This window comes from Xylaria bambusicola (genome assembly GCF_022495145.1).
Source record: "Xylaria bambusicola strain CBS 139988 unplaced genomic scaffold F5B22scaffold_9, whole genome shotgun sequence".
Lineage (NCBI taxonomy): Eukaryota > Fungi > Ascomycota > Sordariomycetes > Xylariales > Xylariaceae > Xylaria > Xylaria bambusicola.
This window is the reverse complement of record NW_025953562.1, coordinates 644,161-662,323: the sequence shown is the minus strand read 5'-3', so window position 1 is coordinate 662,323 and position 18,163 is coordinate 644,161. Positions and strand designations below refer to the sequence as shown.

Below are 18,163 nucleotides of genomic sequence, written 5' to 3'. Positions count from 1 at the left end.
GGGCGTGGTTGATGAGAATGATGATTGAGTATCTGGGTACGGATATTGACATGTAGATACGATAGGTTATGATCACATAACGCTAAAGGTTAGGTGCTAGTAAGTGTGTAATGAAGCTCCCTGAATCATAAGATATTACTGTAGATACACTCACCTCACTCAGTGATGAGACACATCACATTCGACATCAACGTACAGACTCATTACATGTCACATATACAAGCAATGACTCACCGCATCTCTCTCTATAGCTGTCTTAACATACCTGAGGAGGCGCATCATGACCTTGCAACGCCGTCCAGTCCTGTTCAACGCGAATGCGAAAGATCAAGTCCACATCTCAGAAGCATGCGCAGAGTCGGCAGCACCATTCCACAAACAACTGCCAGGATACAGCCACACCACTCTAATTAATCTAGATGAAGTCGCCAAAGAAGTCGGGGTGCAGACCGTCCGACTCAAAGACGAGAGCACAAGACTTGGACTGCCGTCCTTCAAGATCCTAGGTCTCTTTCGCCCAAGCAGTTGTTTCGCATTACAAGGGGGGAAAATCGTCGGCGAAAATACTGACTGTCGAGCCAGATACGGCAGCATGTCTTTACAAAAGCTTGCAGGAAGGGTGAGATGGTAGTTGAGCGAACAATCCCTACCATTATGGCTGGTCTAGACTGCGGCACTGTTTCATCGATTGCATGGCACATCCTCCGAGATGGCGTTGATGCTGCCGTGACTGTGTCGGATTATGAGGCCCATGCAGCTTCTTTACAACTATGTAGGAAGATGTGGCGTTTCTTCAGGACCATGCGGTGCGGCGACTTTGGCAGCCTTACGTCGCTTGAGCAAGTCGGATAAGGAAACTTTGGGGCTGGATGCAAATTCCTCTGTCCTCCTGCTGAGCACTGAAGGCACTCGCGAGTATGTGATGCCCTCAAGCGACAGTAGCGATGATGCTGTCGCTTCGTTTGCTCAATCACAATCACCATCAATCCAGAACCCGATTGGATTACGCACATTGAGTCTAGAACAATGTAGGTAACTTCTTATTGCCTATTAGTGCTGGAAAACAACAATCGAGCTTGACTGTAGTCCGAATTGGTGTAACGGTTAACATTTCACGTTTTCATTATCTTCGTTGATAATAATACCGTGAGGCTCGGGGTTCGATTCCCCGATTCGGAGCTTAATCTTTTGAAATCTTTTCTATCCGCGATTGACGTGCTACGTAAATACCGTTCTTTTTTTTTTTTTTTTTTTGTCTTTTTTTGGACTTTGTAACTTCCGAAAATAGGGTATGAGAGAAAAACAAAGCGTGAATGTCAAGTTTCAATTATAAGCTTCAATACTGCATGGGCTATTTAGCTATGCAGAAATCAGTCTTACTATCGCTTGTGCAGCCATGGCAAATCACTTCACTTGTAGCTTTTTGGAGAAGCAGTTAGTTGTCACAACACGCCATTATACTTCAGAAGTGAAAAAAGGGTCAGATATCTCTTGTCAAATCGGCGTTTGGGGGGAATTTTGGTTTCAATGAGTGGGGCAGGGGAGCCAAGGTACAGCCCCGCAACTATTAGGCCCTTTTTCCCGGACCGTTCATACCTGAACTCTATGGGCCTCTCAATAAGAAGCTCTCTTCAAGTCGTTGTCCACAACATCGTTCAAAATAGCCTCATCCCGCTTACTCGCTGCAATCCGCGCTCTCTTAAGTTTACGTGTGTCCCTCTCTGTTTGTCTCGTCACCCACCATGTAATCACAGTGATGATGGCGCACTGGTGACTCGGGTCAGCATAACAACTCTATGAAAACAACAAAGAAAAGGAACATCTAGTAAAACTCAGATAATGTTGACCGCAAGATCCACTTACTGCACCGACAAGACCCGCAGCGACACCGAAGGAAACTGTGTATTTGGGCGCATAGGCGCTTCGGAATACTATCAGCGTTTGTTAGTCATGCAGAATCAAAACCAGTCTAGGCGTCAAAAGAGCGGGAACTTCGTACTTTGAGGTCCAATAGCGCCGCCAATCTGTCCGTAGCTGTTAACGAATCCAATAGAAAACGCAGAACCTGTAGCACGGCTTGTTGTTTGAACGCGCCACGGCCACATCATGGGATACCAAGCCGCTGTCACAGCGTTACCGATCAGCGTAGCTGCGTACACTCCGCCATTGTTCGGGTATACAATTAGCACAGCATATGATGCGAGGATGATCAGAAGGAATGACAACGGGTATAAGGGACGTGGGAGTCGTCCATTATCGGCGAAGTACCCTGTTACGAAGATAACGAACAGGCCAAAGACTGAGATCGGTAAGTTCAGGAGCTGGGCTTGAGCAATAGTCCTGCATGTTACGTCAGCTACTATAGTAACGTCACGCAGAAAGTCAGACGAGATGCTTACGTGAAGCCGAGGTTAGCGATAACAGTTGGCTGATAGAAGCGAACACCAGATGTTCCCACAGTAAACAATGCCCAGATCAAAGTAAACAGCCACAGGCGCTTGTCTTTGAGCGAAGCCCAAATCTCACTCATGTTAAAGTTCTCTTCTGATGCTCTTGGAGCATTTTCGGGTAGCCGAGCTTGAATGAAGGCCCTCTCCTTCTCCGTCAACCACGACGCTGTCTCGGGAACTAAATCCTCTGTTAGTTCCACAATGCAAGTATAAGAAGGCTAGTATACTCACAGTCTGGCAATAAGAACCAAATTCCGAAGCTAACAATAATTGTTGCAATCGCTTCGACAAGAAATAACCTATTAGAAACTGAGTACTTGAGCGATTCAAGGTTGAATGAGTGTCCCATACCACTGCCAGCCGGACAGGCCACCAGCCCCAGACACAGTATCAAAGCCATAAGCTAATAAACCACTAAATATTCCAGAGAGGTTGCCACATATATCTGTCGCAGTGGTGAGTTAGAATTGTTTCATGAATTGCTTAATATCGGGGATTAACAGGACTCACAAAAGTATAACAACCGAAGAGACATCTCGTCAGGTCTATACCAGTATGTCATCAGCAGTATAACACCCGGAAACATGCCTGTGTTATTTCATGTTAGCTCTGTTCCCTTTCGATCTGCTGTCTTGACCTACCCGCTTCTGCTAAGCCCAAGAAGAATCGAGCAGCATATAGACCTTCCTTATTGGAGACCGGAACATGTAGCGCCAGTACGATCCCCCAAGTAAGCATGATCCTCGACAGCCAGCGTGAGGGTGAGAAGCGCTTTAGCAGCAAATTTGATGGGGCTTCAAAGACGATGTAAGGGATCTATAATAGCTATAAATAAGCACGCCGAAGCTCTACGGCTATAGGATGAGCAGTGCTTACATAATACAGCACAGTGACCAATGCAAACTCATCCGATGTGATGTTAAGCTGGGTCAGGATATTTTGAGGCGTTCCTCGATTCATTATTCGAGCATTTGAGACCTTGCAATTTGATGTTAGATAATAAACATAGTGAAGAAAGCTAGCAGAATCCTCACATTATCCACGTCCAAGTTCTTGAATAAGAACATAATGGAACACAAAGGCATGAGATGCCAGTCGATGCGTCGGATCAACTTCTTCTCTTCAGCAGCGGTGAGATACGTACGGGCTCGCATACGGTTCGCATCGAAGCCTCGTATTTCTTGGTCGCCGGTTGCATCGATGGCTTCGCCACGAGCGGCGCGGAAGAAGCCATCACCGCTGCTCGAAGAAGAACTTGAATCAACCTGAGCCGAGGTCGAATCTACCGCAAATTTCCCGACTGACGCCATGATACGAATCCAATTTTGGAATTTCTATGATGGAAGCCAATAGAGTCCCCAAACTCAACCGATTATTGTCAAAAGAACGACCCATTCAGCAAAATCAGAAGGCCAAATGCACCTCATATACTGGATCGGCAAGACCCCTCAGAACCTGGTTAGCCTCTTTCGTCAATAATATCATGCTCAATGGTAATCACGACAGACTTCCAAATCCCAGGCCCATGGATAAACTAAGGCCCTTGTCTTGGGCCCAGGTCCTTAGGTCCAAGTTCTATCACGCAATTCCCACTAGATGCTGTAGCGAGGTGCTACAACACGTGGCTCCCACATGAGGGCAGGAGATAGGGCATGTTGAGCAACCCAAAGAACGCAGAACTTCCCGAACCGCGCTCCGATTTTCTGGCATCCCACCATATTCGTCATTTGGGGTCAAATTGCGAAATACGCCCAGGTCCCCCAACGTCACGACACCAACCTCTTCTAGCACATGCCCCTCATCACGTCATCCTCGATAGACGCGATCGGATGCCAGCCCCACGGGATATTAATTGTAGGGGATTTCGACATCTAATTGACGAAAGTTGTACGTCTGTGGTATCAATTAAAACGTTTGACTAAGTTTACAGTTTAAAGACATCGAGAACTAGATCGCAATGGCGGCAGCAGCAGTAAGCACATCGAGCAATGCTACGGGGCTGCCCACTTACCACCAAGTTCCTGAAACCAAATATGACCGTAAGCACACCCTAAGTCCCTTTCAATGAAACTCTAGGTGTACCTGGGCTCTGTTTGACTTATAGTGGATCAGTTGATTGGGCCGAACTTGCGACTTTGGATCTCTCCCAATTCGATCAACCCGGTGGCAAAGAAAAGTTGGCTGCCCAGCTCTTTGATGCCATACAGAAGATTGGTAATCTATATATCTACCCTCTCAATATTTCTTGCCTGACAATCTAATATCTACCCAAAGGGTTTTTCTATGTCATCAACTTTGGTCTGGACCAAGACCAAGTAGACAAGCAGTTTGCCATTGGCAAGGAAGTGTTCCAACTATCAACCGAGGAGAAGCTCAAATACCGTGCAGACCTTGAGAATGGCGGATACAATGGATATAAGCCCCTTGGTATCCGGGAGGTGCGTCCCGGTATCTTCGATAACACGGAGATCTATAACATCCCGAAGTTCATCCCAGAGCTGGAGAGGACACATCCGGAGGTGATTAACCAGAACCGTCCCAGCATCGAATCATTTGCGAGACACATTCATGAAAACATTGTGGGTAAGCTGCTTGTGTTGTTTGCGATAATCCTGGAGCTGCCGGAGGACTTCTTCCTTCAGCGACATCGCTATGATGCACGAAGTGACTGCCACTTGCGATATATGAAATATCATCACCGCACATCTGAGCAAAATGAGGTAAGGTCTCTAGATCTTTTATCTATCCGGAGATTATGAAGTAGCTACTCCTTGAATTCAGTCGCGCAGCTGACACTATGCCTAGGCTCTAGAGAACGTCTGGGTCAAGGGCCACACCGACTTTGGATCCTTGACTCTCTTATTCAGGCAGCCAGTCGCCGCATTACAAGTGCGCACACCCGAGGGCCAGTGGAAGTGGGTCAAGCCCTACCCAGGTAGTATCACCGTCAACCTCGCGGACTCGCTCGAGTTTCTCACGAATGGGTTCCTCAAGAGTAGCATCCATCGTGTTGTTGCTCCGCCACCCGATCAGGCCGAGGTGGACCGCCTTGGGCTACTCTATTTCGTGAGACCAGAGGACAGCCTCGAGCTGAAACCTATAGTGAGCAACGTACTCGAGCGTCTGGGATACAACGATGTCACCGATAGCAGCGCTGTGGGTATTACGGCAGGGGAGTGGGTGAAGGCGCGCGTGGCTAAAGGGACGGCAAGGAGCAAGGTCAGGAGTGACGTTGCAGAAGAGGAAATTCTCAAAGGCAGATCGGCGAAATATTACGATTAGATGTACAGATATCTCCTTGGATCATGCACTTCATATTTTACACCCGCATATGTCTAGTTGAAATCCACGTACCATTACACCGGATTCTATATCTAATTATGTGCGCTGACCGCCAACGATATACTTTGTTGTATTTATGCTTACCCCTTTCTTGAGGTACATTGGGATGACAGTGACAAGCGGGTGGACATGAAAAGTGCAGTTTTGAATGAAATCCATCTCTCCTTATAACATAACAAATCATGCCATTCGGAGAGCGAATCTGCAGCCTTTTGAGCTTAATACCACGACATATATATTACCCCTGAATCCTCCAACACACCTCTATTTATTCATTGCCAAACTGAGCTTATAACGATCTTGTGGAAATCAATATAGATAAAAACTAAGCTTCAAAATTTCTTCTTTGTTTCAATTTCAGTCGATAATATTTGAGATTGAGCGTGCTTTCGATTCTCGGCTCTCCCGATAGACACTCTAGAAATGCATATTCTAAGGGCCGATTTTTTCATATTAAGAAGCCAGGCTGTTATTCACTTGATGCATTCTCGTATCTTGAAGTTTCAGAAACGCGATAGTTTGTCCAGGTAGTATGCTGTATATTGTCAATGGCACTTTACGCTGTCATCGTCGCATTTCGGGGTCGCAACAAGAGGGTGGTATTGCTCCAGCATAGTAAACGAATGACGTGCAGAAGTCAAACCATTAGCGTCGTAGGGCTCAATTTTATCTTGCTTTAGCTCCACGCCGTCAACGCAACCAACTCTCTCATTGTCCTGATCGTATGTCATTAATAGGATTACCCAGTCGTATGAATGCACCTAACTTATCGCTCAATCAGACTATGCGCTTGGCTACTCAGCCGGTCACCAGATATTGATACCTAGGTTCAACTATACCTTTTCAGCTACAGGCGTCTTATCAAGGCCATTTTTAGCTTGTCCAAGGATTGTGTTGCGCTTGATAATCACGAAACTACAGTAACACTTAATGGATCTAACGAGGTAAGTCAGGCGACCTCTTACACAAGTTACACGGTAATGTTCCTCTAGTCGTACCTACGATCATGGTTCCAACGATAAACTTGCCCCGTGTCTCGCTCAGCGGCTATCGTATCGGTTCCTTCCGACTTGATCATCACCCCTATGCAGAGATATGTTATGAGTTGTATCGAAAAGGATTTATATCAACATAGAAGCATGGGACTAGGTCATCATGAAACTACATATATGAACCAGCCCCTTCAGTATGGCATAAACTTCCTTTCACAGCATTCATGAAAACTCATGCACACTCAATCCAATGTCTTCATTGCAAGCGCGGTCCCGCGATCGCACTTCTCCAGTTAACTATGCTCATGGCACAGATCAGTCTAGCAACATGACTCGCTTAGCCGATCTCACGCCGGATTCACACGTGGAGTGCGGGGACACCCCATTTCCTAGAACCGCTGCGTCGGTAAACCCAGCTCCAGGAACGGCGGACCCGATCTTTAGCGGCCTATACGCATCGCCAGCCTCCATGGCGTCATCCGCGACTGCGATATCCTCATCGGGACCAGAACACATAATCTCTGAAGACATCTCACCTACGCCCAGCCAAGGAGACACACCGCTGCTAGGCTCGCCGAATCTAGGAGAGCAGCCAGAGATTTCTAGCTCGGGCCGATTGCCATTGAAGGAATCACTTGGCCGCACCGGGTCCGTGACTATCTTCGGCGGATCGGCTCTCATCCTAATCAGCATTGGCTTTCTCTCGCTCCTGTGGTTTGGCTATGGCGATGAGCCCGAAGGCGCTAAAGCCCCTTGGCTCTGGAGACGAATTGCCGTCAACGATTGGATGACGAGAGCAAGTAGGTGACGCTCTTCTATACTCCAAGGATAGCTTACTACCAATATGTTGGGAGCTGACACGGGGATATTACAGTCACTATCTCGGCGCTAGTTCTGCGATCCGTCGTCTCCATCCAGGTGGCACTATGCACATCCATGACCGCCGCGCTGGTGCTCGAGAAGCGGTCCGCCCGCAAATCAGACGTCGCCTACCTCTCAATCGCGCGTAGCACCAGCGATGGACCGCGAAAAGTAGCTCAGCTACTAGTTACGTCGAGGTCCTGGTCCGTCCTAGCATACGTCGAGCTATGGCTGATCTGTCTCCTGGCGTTAGTATCGCTCGCCTTGCAGTTTTCCTCGACATTGCTCCTCTCAGATATCCACGATTTTGTCATCGTTAGCAACGCGGAGGCCAGACCGGTCGCCAATTTCGGCACATTTGACGTCCTCCAAAGCGACGGCGTCCAAGCCCCCTTGCTGCAGAATGACCCTATATATGCCATTTTCGGAGAAGAGCGGTCGAGCGCCGATATAACCCCGTCTGAATCTGGCTTCAGCGATACTGGCGTTATACGGAGAGGCTTCTTGCCTTTCCAAGGGAGTAAGAACCGGACTTCGGTCCGCAAGTATCAAGGGTCGACGTTAGTTACCAACTCCCACATCGTTTGCGTTCCTCCTCTGATCAAAGGTCGTTTTGTTCCCCGTGGAGAGGGCATAGAGTGGCTTGGCGTTGGCCACATGGTTGGAGCCCTTAACTATAGCGGCAGCATTCGGCAGGCTCGTGAAGGACTAGGGCCGCTGTGCGCCGGCCATAAGTGTGAGTCTGTAGTTTTCGAGTGCAGGTGAGTTTTCTAATAAGTCATCGCCTGCTCTTCCTTCTATCTAGTCATAGGTTGGCTCACTCGGTTCCCGAATCCAGGCTAACTAGTAATGCTCAAGTATTCCAGGCAGCCCTGATGCCTCTTCCCCACAATCAAACTTTTGCTTTGTCGAAACCGTAGGGAACACTACGCGGGCCATCGCGAATCACTGGACCTATGGACCGCTTTCGTATTTGAACATGGAGGCTGAGCCCTGGTCACCCAATTCTACCATGTATCTTGTGTCCAAATCAAATGTGGCACCCGCCGGATGGGATCATATAGTCAACGCGCAACCTATCCCAGCGCCAAGTAGGAATGGAGAATGGAGCACGTATGAAATCTCGAGCGGCCAGACCGTGGATATCTCATTGTGCTTTACCCGGTTCTATACCCAGGCGCGGTATGTCGACATGATTGCCGAAGAGCCTACGCATGAGCCGGTCGTGACGTGGAATGGAGGGGGTGTCGAACACGACACTAGGATGGCCTCTGCTTTTGTTGGCCTCGAGACTCCTATCAAACCGCCTCGGGAAAGGGGACTGATGGATAGTAGGTTGTTTCCAACTTAGGCCTCTTCTAATATTGATCGAGGTAGGAGTCAGAGTCCTACTTTGGGTGGTGACATTGATAAAAAAAAAGATCCAGATCCATCGAAGATAAGATGAACACTGACTCTGGTATTCTAGTGAATATCTTATCTTTGCCAGATCCAGCCATACCAGATGGTATAGGAACGTACGGACTGGCCTTTCCTGAATTAAGCGCGAATGTGATACAAACAATTCTTCTGGCAGTAGTAACGAACAGCTTCATCCCTGGATCGATATCAGGGTGTTTTTTCTGCCAGGACTACTCGTTTTCCAACTCCCAAGCGTTCAACTTATTATTCACCGATACCATCGAGTCTTCCGGGAGAGCCGCTGCCGCTCTCCATACCTACTTTGCCATTTGTGCAATGACGATATACGATACATACCTGAGCGGGTTCAATGTCACCGAGACCGTGCAACTAGCTACCACAATTTCTATCCGTACACCTGGGCCGTGTTCGAAATATCAATGCACAGGTTTCATCTCAGTCACGACACTGCTTGGCGTCCACCTAGTCATCGTGATGATCATTACCACAGTCTTCGTAGCCCAGGCGAGGTACTCGCGCTGTTCGAATACATGGCATGCTGTGGCTCAACTTATGGCAAGTGAAGAGCTAGCGGGTGTCCTCGATCGGAGTAACAACGCTAAGGACGATGTGATTACTGAGAATCTCCGGGCGGACAATAAGGACGACTTCGTGAAACTTGGACGAACAAACGGAAGTAACCGAGTCCAAGTGCTCGGAGTGGCCGACAAGGCGAAGAAGAAGACGAGGAAGACGAATGGTCAATCATGAAATTGCCCTATACAAACAGTGGACAGCAAAGTCAGTAGGATGTTGATTTGGGGAAGTTAGAAGTTGCCATTTAGATTCTAGATCTTGGCTCTTGGCCGTTTTGTTTCGCCTCTAGACATATTTCAAGTTTTCTCGTTCTCATGTTCTTCACTAAGACTATCAAACAGTAGCATTTAATTCTCAGAACCGTCGATATCTTGGCATGCATAGTGCGTTGATAGTGTCCATCATATCATACCCGTCGAAATTGCGTGCTGGAGGCAGTCCGGGGTGTTAGAGACCGAAATAGTCCGATGCGGACCGAACACCACCGTTGTCGCGGATAACGACTTCCTATGATGTAAATACATTATTCACGTGGTTTTCACGACCGATCGCGGCTGTACCATATTCCTAGGTTTTTGATTATTACACTTACCCGCCGATGCAAGGTGGTCCTGGCCGTCGCGCGTGAAGATACGTTGGATCCTAGCAGAAGCCCATTCAACATGACCACTTCATTCGAGAGCATACCCAAGATAGACCTCTCGCTAGCAAACAATCCGGACACACTTCCCCAATTACTCGCGGACCTGCATCACGCTCTCGTCGACGTCGGCTTCCTCTACGTCTCCAACCATGGGGTCCCATCATCCGTCATTTCAGATCTCGTGAGCGCACTACCCAAGCTTTTCAGTCTCAACGAAGCCGCCAAGCGCGCCGTGGCGCTCGAGAACTCGCCGCACTTCCTAGGATACAGCGGGGTGGGCACCGAGAACACGGGCGGTGCCGCCGACTTGCGCGAACAGTTTGAGTTTGCGACGGAGCTGACGGCGACCTGGCGCGAGGGGTTGCCGTTGTACGAGCGTCTGCGGGGTCCCAACCAGGTTCGTTTTTCTTTTTTGAGGAGATGTCACTTGTTAGATAAGTTATAAGGCTACGCGTGACAGCTCTCAATCTACGATATTTCATTGACAGATATCATAGTGGCCAAACAGCGATGCCAAGTTGCGCAATGTCATAGAGAGTTACATATCCGAGCTCTCGCAGCTAGGTGAGCGATTCCTCGACCTCGTGGCCCGAGCCCTCTCGTTGCCGAGCGGGACATTCAAGCCGTTCCTCTCAGACCAGCACCGCCTGAAGCTCGTGCATTACCCGGAAAGCTCCTCGAGCCCCCCCGGTCAAGGCGTCGGACCGCACAAGGACTCATCCGGCTGGTGGACATTCCTCCTCCAGGCCTCGCCGCCAGAGGTGAAAGGCCTCCAAGTGCTCAACAAATCCGGGTCATGGATCGACGTGCCCGTCGAGCCAGGGACATTCGTAGTGAACATCGGGCAGGCCTTCGAGGTCGTCACAGGCGGTGTATGCAAAGCTACAACGCACCGGGTCCTCTCCGGACAGCGCGAGAGGTTCAGCGTGCCCTTCTTCCAGGGCGTCAGGCGAGATTTAACAAAGGCCGAGGCCGTCGGCGCCTTACAGTCGCACTTCGCAGGCATGATAGGCGACGAGTCCAGCGAAGGCAGCCAGATCGATTCTGCCTTTCTGCGAGGCAAATATGATACCTGGGGTGAGTCGCAGTTGCGCACAAAGGTCCGCAGTCATCGGGAGAACGGCAAGAAATACTACAGCGAAGTATATGAGAAGTATATAAATGATGATCTTGCTTGAGACTTTGGAGATTGGGTTGCATCGGAGCCTACCTATTACACCAAAGCTTGCGCTGGCAGCAGCAGCCACCATACTCAAAATTAGAGCGCTAAGTCCTCACATCAAAGGGAAGGAAATGGGGTTTCCAGCCAAGGAGCACAGAAAGACGTTCAATATCTCATCAGATGAATATGCTGTTATACAGCAACAATCACAAAACTGAGATTAAGAGGTAACGAGAAGAGGGTATCAGTATGTTCTGGTCGCCCATTTCGCGTGGGTGTCATATTACTCCAGCCAGTATTATACAGACGAATGTACAATGCGTTGTGCTGCATTCCCACTGCAGCTACATGACGCTGGGTATAGTACCTAAAACACATTTCATTTCCCTCTATACAACAGCGGTACGAGCTTGCTAAAAAGATCCGGCTTTCTGCGAAATTGAAACTCAAGTTTCAAAAGATCATTGCCTTGCTGGGCCAACAGCCTAGCTTGAGAAAATAATGCCTAGTAGGGGTCGCTCCCTTTTCAATACCACTGCTCTCGCAGTTTCGTGTCTATATACTTGGTGTGGATAGAAGATCGCTCTGAGCATCGCCCAGTGATATAGTACCCAATATGATTTTGTATGCTTAAGGTGAATACACTGGACGCCGCAAACGTCGTGAATGCAAAGTTGGATTGAAACAGCCTGAAACCTCGGGAAGCCCGAATCTAGGTAGATGCGTGATCGGTAGACCTAGACGGTTACGCATGACAGAGATGTGAGGCATACCGAGACAACCAGCTCTCTGGGATTTTGCCTTTAGAGACCGTCATTACAGCCGTTGTTTCGACCTCGCCGTGGGCCGTGGGTGTTTGTTGGATGCGATACCAAGGATGAATGGTGCGCGACATAGTCAATTCATCCACTTATCTTTCGAAAACCCTCTACACTAAGCGCTGGTACTTCGACGTCTTGGAGACCTAGGACGCCCTCCTCCCGTCTTCGCTCAACGAAGCTATTGCACTCAGCAACAACTAGACTCCATTCGGCCAAGGCCCGTCCAGCATATTTGACGCTTCTGGCAAATGTACCGGTTGGCTTCACGGGGTTGACCAGATTCTCTTTACTAAGCCCAGCTGCAGCACGCAATGGCATATCATCCTCGTGGAGGTCAGTAAAACTGAACTGCCCAATGCTATCCCGCCCGTCCAATGGTGTAGGGGAAGAACTTGGTGAGGCATGGACTTCCGAAATATCGGCATTCTTAGCCGAGTCGACGAGTCCTGGAAGGGCACTCCCAGAAACTGCGCGAGTTGGTGCTGGTCGCCCTGCAATTGGCGGTGGGCTGCTCCCTTGTCCCTTCATGATCACCCAAGACTGTGCCGGATTTGGGAGTCGCGGTCGAGTTAGTATGCGGTTGGGAGGAGGCATTGTACCAGCGTTATTCCATGACAATATAAACTTGAAGAGATACTGGGTTGCTTCAAAAGTAGGCGAAGATCCAATGCTGTCAGCATCCGAGTTAGTTGGACTGGCAACACGGGTTGATATCCGAGGTGGATGCGCGACGCTTGTTCTTGCTGCTGCTGTCTCCCGCCGTAGAGTCTCTAGATCGTCATTGTCACCTACATTGGTGGAGGGTGAGAATATTTTGCCGAAGATAGACCATGTCTTCTTTGTATTTGCAGTGCCAGTATGCTCTGGGTTGAGATTCGATGTGTTCATAGAGTCAAAGTCTGTTGGAGGAGCACCCGACGTGTCTTGTCTCGGTGAGGTGGGCAACGAGTCAAATCCTGCGATAAACCCGGACTGTATGGTAGGAATTTCCGTCCTTATAATCATAAATCGTTTGCCTGGTGTAGGAAATGAAGGCGCCGTTGATGGCGGAAGCTTGGCTTTTTGTTCGCTATCTTGCTTAAGCCAGAGATAATGGCTCCAAACTGTCTTTAATCGAGTAAATACGAGTAGGAATATTCGCCTGCATACTGTTAGCATCCATATACAGCCTCCCTGCAAAATGGCTTACGCGTCAGAGTCGTTGGCATTCCCAGCATCTCTGCAGATTCTCCAACATAATAGTCTCATATAATAAGCGCGAACCATAGGGCACCAGTTATTGAATAGCTTATCGAAGGTTTCCTCAGCAAGGAGCCAGTCTAGACAGACGCGCTCTTTGCGACTCTGGTCACTCGCAATAGTTTCCCATATTGAGAAAATAAACGAAAGAACCCGGATTTCAGACATAGAGTTATTGGACTCAAGAATCTTCTTGCAGACTTCAACCCAGAACGGCCAATCAACGTCAACATTATGGGGACAAGACCCGACCACAAAATCGTTGTAAATAACTAAAGACTCCTCAAGAAAATCGCAGATCGTGAAACATGCTGCGTGATTAAACTGGGAAGTTTGCTTGACAGCTGCTTTCATCACACCCAAAAACGACGCAGCAAAGGTACAACGGACATTGTCAGATGATACGGAGGCATCTGACAACAGATTTTTCAATAGAACAACAAGCCTATTCTCACTCATTCCCTTTAGAATGTTGCTGTTACTTGGTGCCACCTGCAGCGGCATGAGAGACGCATCGGCTCCATTGAAGGCATCCGGCAGTGGAGTTTCTATAGCCGCTTGGCGATGTATAGTTGAGTCAAGAACTGAAAGTAGTTGAGCGTTAACAAGAACAAATCCTGGAGCACGAGCTTTCTCGATAAGGGGCAAACCCGGGGGTGTGAAGTCATCTGCGAGGATGAAATAGTATTTGCAGAAAATGAAGAACAGATCGCTATCGCGGCCATTCCACCGCCCTATCCAGGGTCCAGTCCATGGAATCTTGGTTGATGCTAAAGGTGGCTGCGCAGGCTTCCGAAGAGCTTCGGAGAGCGAGACAACGGAAGTCCAGCCTAGCTTCTCCATGCAGTGAGGGAATAAGGCCACAATATCATCGCTTTCACCCCTGCTTCTTCGAGGAAGCTTCAGTTCGTCTGTAATGCGGCGTAATAGTTTCGGTGTTAAACACCACAATCGAACAAGAACATCCGCCACTCCAGGTGCGAAGAAGAAGGCATAAGCACAAGCTTTGCCAGCGAAGTTGATTAGACTGATAGGGGCGTGCCTAAGAGACATCTTCTCCACGACAAGAGCTATCTGCGACACCAGATTGGCGGTAAACATGTTCCTAACATTGTGTCCAGTCGATTCAGCGAGATATGCAGAGTCCGCGGAATGAAGTGAGCCTGTGGAATCATTAGGTTGTTTAAAGCCTAGTTGAGATTTCCCCCGCGTACGCTCTTGAGGATTTCTCTCAGCTAGTGGACGAAACGTAGGAGTGCTCTGTCGCCACTCTGGGCGCATCATGATGTGGCTCACCGCATCGAGCAAGATCGGTCGGTCAACTCCAGGAACGGGTGGATGAAACCTTACGTGGAGCATCTCAAGCAGACCCGTCCACCAACTATTGAGTATGATAGCTCTACGTTCTAGATCCTCATGGTGCAAGTTCAAATGGGACGGATCTGTGGCATATTTTTGAAGAAACGGCACCAGAGAGGCTCGTATCAAACTCATCTTCAATGCTGTAGGCTTAGATTGAAATCGCTGAAAATCAACTTCAAGATGCTTGAAAGCGGTCCATAATGGATCTCGGGCAGTTGATGGATTTGCAGCAGTGGTTGCGTCGTCAGGGTATGTACTATTGCTCGTTTCGGAAGCATGCGACTTACGCGTCTCAGTTGATGGTGGCGCTAGACTTGTCGTCGACGATGCTGAGCTGCCGAGCTCATTTGGCAGCCTAGTCTTTGTGCGAATTGTGTGAGGCCGAGGCTTTATCTTGTTCAAGTAATTGCCAATCTTGCTCATGGATTCGTTCGACCGGGCACTGGTACTTTCACTTGAAGAAGAATCTGAACGGTTGCGCGAGCCTTTTCGGAGCTTCATAACGGAGCTGTTACTCGGGGCGCGTTCACGGCCAAACCGCTCCTCAGGGGGCCCGGTAGCCTCTTGTCGCTTATTCGGTGAGGGTGATCGTGAAGCCGAGATCCAAGAACGCTTGGCAAATGAGGCGAAAGAGTCAGAGACGGTTCTCGATCCATCCTGTGTAGGTGGGATTGAAACGGTTGGTTTATCCTTTGCTCGGTCGACAACCATCCCTTCGACGGCTGGCTGAGGCAGGCAACCCAGGTCGGGAGTAGATCTGGAAGAGGGAATCCAGGACTGCGGGCGACTCAACACCATGGATTTCCTCCTGCCCATAATTTCAGTCCGGGGCCTCGAGCCGCCAGATGAATATCGAATGGAACTGCCTGCAGGATTCTCATTGGTAGGGCTGGGCGTAGGGTCGGGGGCAGAGATTACAGCGGTGTCGAAAGATAAATCGAGATCGAGATTGCCGTCGACATCGAAATTAATGGATGGCACGGCGTAGACAGGGAGATCAGGCAAGCTCTTGTTCTTTTTGCCACGTGAGAGAGCAGAGGTCAACGACAGTCCTGTTCGTGCCGTAGAGGACTCGCCTGGGGACGAGGGTGGCAGAGATGACGAGGGGAGCGACTGTGTCGACTCGACGGTGGATGAAACCGTCGAAGCCAGGCTCGGGCCCATCATCATCTCATAGCCAGCCAGGGGTGAGCTTAATACAGACAGGGAGTACAGGGCGGCGGGGGGGGGGGGCGGTAGGTGTGGTAGGCGGTAGGCGATTAGGCGTGCGAGTGCCTTGGACTAGTGCACTGTAGCGGGTGGGATACAGGGGTCGGACAGGGGACACGGTGCCTACAGGATGCGCACACCTACCTGTGTCGGGCACCCAGCTTTACCTAGTAGCCAGTCATTGGGCACAGCCGATTCAGGGACGCCGCTAGCGGTCGAACACGGGGCGCTAGGCGGTAGGGAGGGACCTATTGTCGTGTTCGTAGCCTACCTACACATGTATATTTGAAGGTCTGTAGGTCTACTATGTAGCTACCTGCCGACCTGTTACTCGGTACAGAAAGGCACCCAACCGGTAGGCAAGGGCCTTTATTGAGTTTGTATCGCAGTAAGCAATCCAGGTAACGTTCGTGGTTGGAAGTGGTTGGCAGTGTTTCAAGGTGGAACCCAGCAAATGGCCGGATGCCAGTACAGGCCGAGACTGAGAACTATACGAATAGCGGAAAGAATGCCACGGCAAGATACAATATAGTTCAATCAGCTGCTTGGGCAAAGTTAGATGCTGCAGTAGTCTTCCTCTCGAGGGATTGAGTTGGTCCCGCGAGTGTATAGTAGGTATGTATGGTCGTGGATCCTGCGTTATGTCGTTCGTTGGGTTGTGCTGTTTGCTGATAGTTATCCTTTTTTTTTTTTTTTTTGAACTGCCTCCCTTCTTCTTATTCTTCTTCGTCCCCGGGAATTTCGAAAACCAACACTCGAGGAGGATTGGGAGGAGGCGAGCGACAAGAGGGGAGCCAGAAGGTCTGTGGACCGGAGAAAAAGGAGCAACGGATCTTTTTTACCTTTTCTTCGCACGTCTGGGCTCCTGGATTTCTGGTCTTCAGGTCTGGGTATTGTTTTACTTGTATGGGTAGGAGGGGCACGATAAATTTGTTAATAAATTTGTTAATAAATTATTGCAGCATTTGTCTTCTGCCTGGACCCTGCCCACCGCTCCAACTTTGCGTGAGGCTAGACTGCTCTGGGTAGGCGCCGATGGTGCCGGTATATTACAGTTACATTGTAGGTACCAGTGTCTAGGCACCACGCATTGTTGGATTTCATAACCTGCCGGTACAGAGATTCTTATACTATAAGAACAGAGATAGATATGTTTCAGTTCGGTTCTTGTTCTCTCTCTGTTGATTTGGTGCCAATCAGTGTTTCTGTCGTGACGCGTTGGCACTGAATACTTCCTCGCATGCTTGGTACATAGTTTGATAATATCACACGATACCCCACCAAGTTAGAGTAACACATCTGAGTCGAAAAGATATTGCACGTCTGTACTGAGTATGTATGTATGTATGTGCGTGTGTGGTGTGTAAACAAAAAGGCAGGCTGTCCTGCACAAGACAGATGTAGACATGGTATGTCATTAGAAATTTGTTTAATGAACTCACATCTGGCTCGTGATGGCAGCACCCAACCTGGTTTGACTTCCGTATCCCACGAGAGTAGCCCAACCCGCAAGTTTTTTATTGTTATTTGATGCCGACAAATTCGGTATTCTTCTCTGTTCTCGTACAACATGATAACAGAATTTGATCAGCCAGCACAGAGTTGTGGAAAATACAAGATGTAAGGAAGCCCCGGACAACCAAACAATGCATTCCCATGGTGCCCAGAAAAGTAAGTCGACAGCGAGCGACGACGATCGGCGTTAGACCAGTAACCTTGACTAGATCGAAAGGTGAAATCTCAGTCAAGCACGTCCAGAGCATGCCGTAGTACAATAGCTGCCTAGGGAACTAACCTGGTATCAGAGAAAAGCAGTGTAGCCATGCACGGCGTGGATTATTGATTATTGAGTCTGGGGACAGCAAACCTGGCTTGCGGCATCAGAACGCCAGGATCCATCACGTTGGTTATCGATCCTGAAATGTAGCATCTCTTGAATTGTACTACAAATAGTAAATAGTACAATACGCGTGTGAAGGCATTGGTCGGCATCTCCAAGGTTCAATAGCGGCCAATAGTACGTTGGCTTCCTTAATCAACACTTGACAGCCAAGGCGCCATTTGTGCTGTAACCACATAGCGCT

At 49.0% G+C, this 18,163-nt stretch overlaps 6 protein-coding genes and 1 non-coding gene across 7 annotated transcripts; 5 read left to right on the top strand and 2 right to left on the bottom strand.

Moving 5' to 3' along the window:
• Nucleotides 1–8: 8 nt before the first annotated feature.
• On the top strand, nt 9–685 carry F5B22DRAFT_571689 (uncharacterized protein). The gene has a single exon (XM_047973166.1). The coding sequence runs from the start codon at nt 281–283 to the stop codon at nt 629–631; it is 351 nt and encodes a 116-aa protein (XP_047833405.1). The 5' UTR covers nt 9–280; the 3' UTR covers nt 632–685.
• A 401-nt stretch (nt 686–1,086) lies between these two features.
• Nucleotides 1,087–1,179, top strand: F5B22DRAFT_t68. Its single transcript has one exon. It is a non-coding gene; the product is annotated as a tRNA-Glu (tRNA).
• A 435-nt stretch (nt 1,180–1,614) lies between these two features.
• F5B22DRAFT_634757 (major facilitator superfamily domain-containing protein) lies at nt 1,615–3,760 on the bottom strand (the record flags this gene model as incomplete). Its single annotated transcript, XM_047977027.1, has 10 exons — nt 1,615–1,767; nt 1,864–1,931; nt 2,000–2,340; nt 2,400–2,628; nt 2,682–2,749; nt 2,802–2,895; nt 2,961–3,038; nt 3,092–3,266; nt 3,327–3,428; nt 3,485–3,760. The coding sequence occupies 10 exons, from the start codon at nt 3,758–3,760 to the stop codon at nt 1,615–1,617; spliced, it is 1,584 nt and encodes a 527-aa protein (XP_047833404.1).
• Nucleotides 3,761–4,084: 324 nt separating this feature from the next.
• F5B22DRAFT_571641 (uncharacterized protein) lies at nt 4,085–5,751 on the top strand. The gene is made up of 4 exons (XM_047973165.1): nt 4,085–4,489; nt 4,563–4,664; nt 4,725–5,170; nt 5,256–5,751. The coding sequence occupies exons 1-4, from the start codon at nt 4,408–4,410 to the stop codon at nt 5,730–5,732; spliced, it is 1,107 nt and encodes a 368-aa protein (XP_047833403.1). The 5' UTR covers nt 4,085–4,407; the 3' UTR covers nt 5,733–5,751.
• Nucleotides 5,752–6,427: 676 nt separating this feature from the next.
• Nucleotides 6,428–10,061, top strand: F5B22DRAFT_571499 (uncharacterized protein). Its single transcript, XM_047973163.1, has 5 exons — nt 6,428–6,445; nt 6,574–7,584; nt 7,659–8,406; nt 8,504–8,976; nt 9,114–10,061. Exons 2-5 carry the CDS (start codon nt 7,035–7,037, stop codon nt 9,815–9,817), a joined length of 2,475 nt encoding a protein of 824 aa, XP_047833402.1. The 5' UTR covers nt 6,428–6,445; nt 6,574–7,034; the 3' UTR covers nt 9,818–10,061.
• Nucleotides 9,774–11,552, top strand: F5B22DRAFT_571508 (2OG-Fe(II) oxygenase superfamily protein). The gene is made up of 2 exons (XM_047973164.1): nt 9,774–10,683; nt 10,784–11,552. Exons 1-2 carry the CDS (start codon nt 10,306–10,308, stop codon nt 11,462–11,464), a joined length of 1,059 nt encoding a protein of 352 aa, XP_047833401.1. The 5' UTR covers nt 9,774–10,305; the 3' UTR covers nt 11,465–11,552.
• Nucleotides 11,553–12,088: 536 nt separating this feature from the next.
• F5B22DRAFT_571482 (uncharacterized protein) lies at nt 12,089–16,368 on the bottom strand. Its single transcript, XM_047973162.1, has 2 exons — nt 13,459–16,368; nt 12,089–13,410 (listed from the first exon to the last, which is right to left on the bottom strand). The coding sequence occupies exons 1-2, from the start codon at nt 16,038–16,040 to the stop codon at nt 12,351–12,353; spliced, it is 3,642 nt and encodes a 1,213-aa protein (XP_047833400.1). The 5' UTR covers nt 16,041–16,368; the 3' UTR covers nt 12,089–12,350.
• Nucleotides 16,369–18,163: the final 1,795 nt, after the last annotated feature.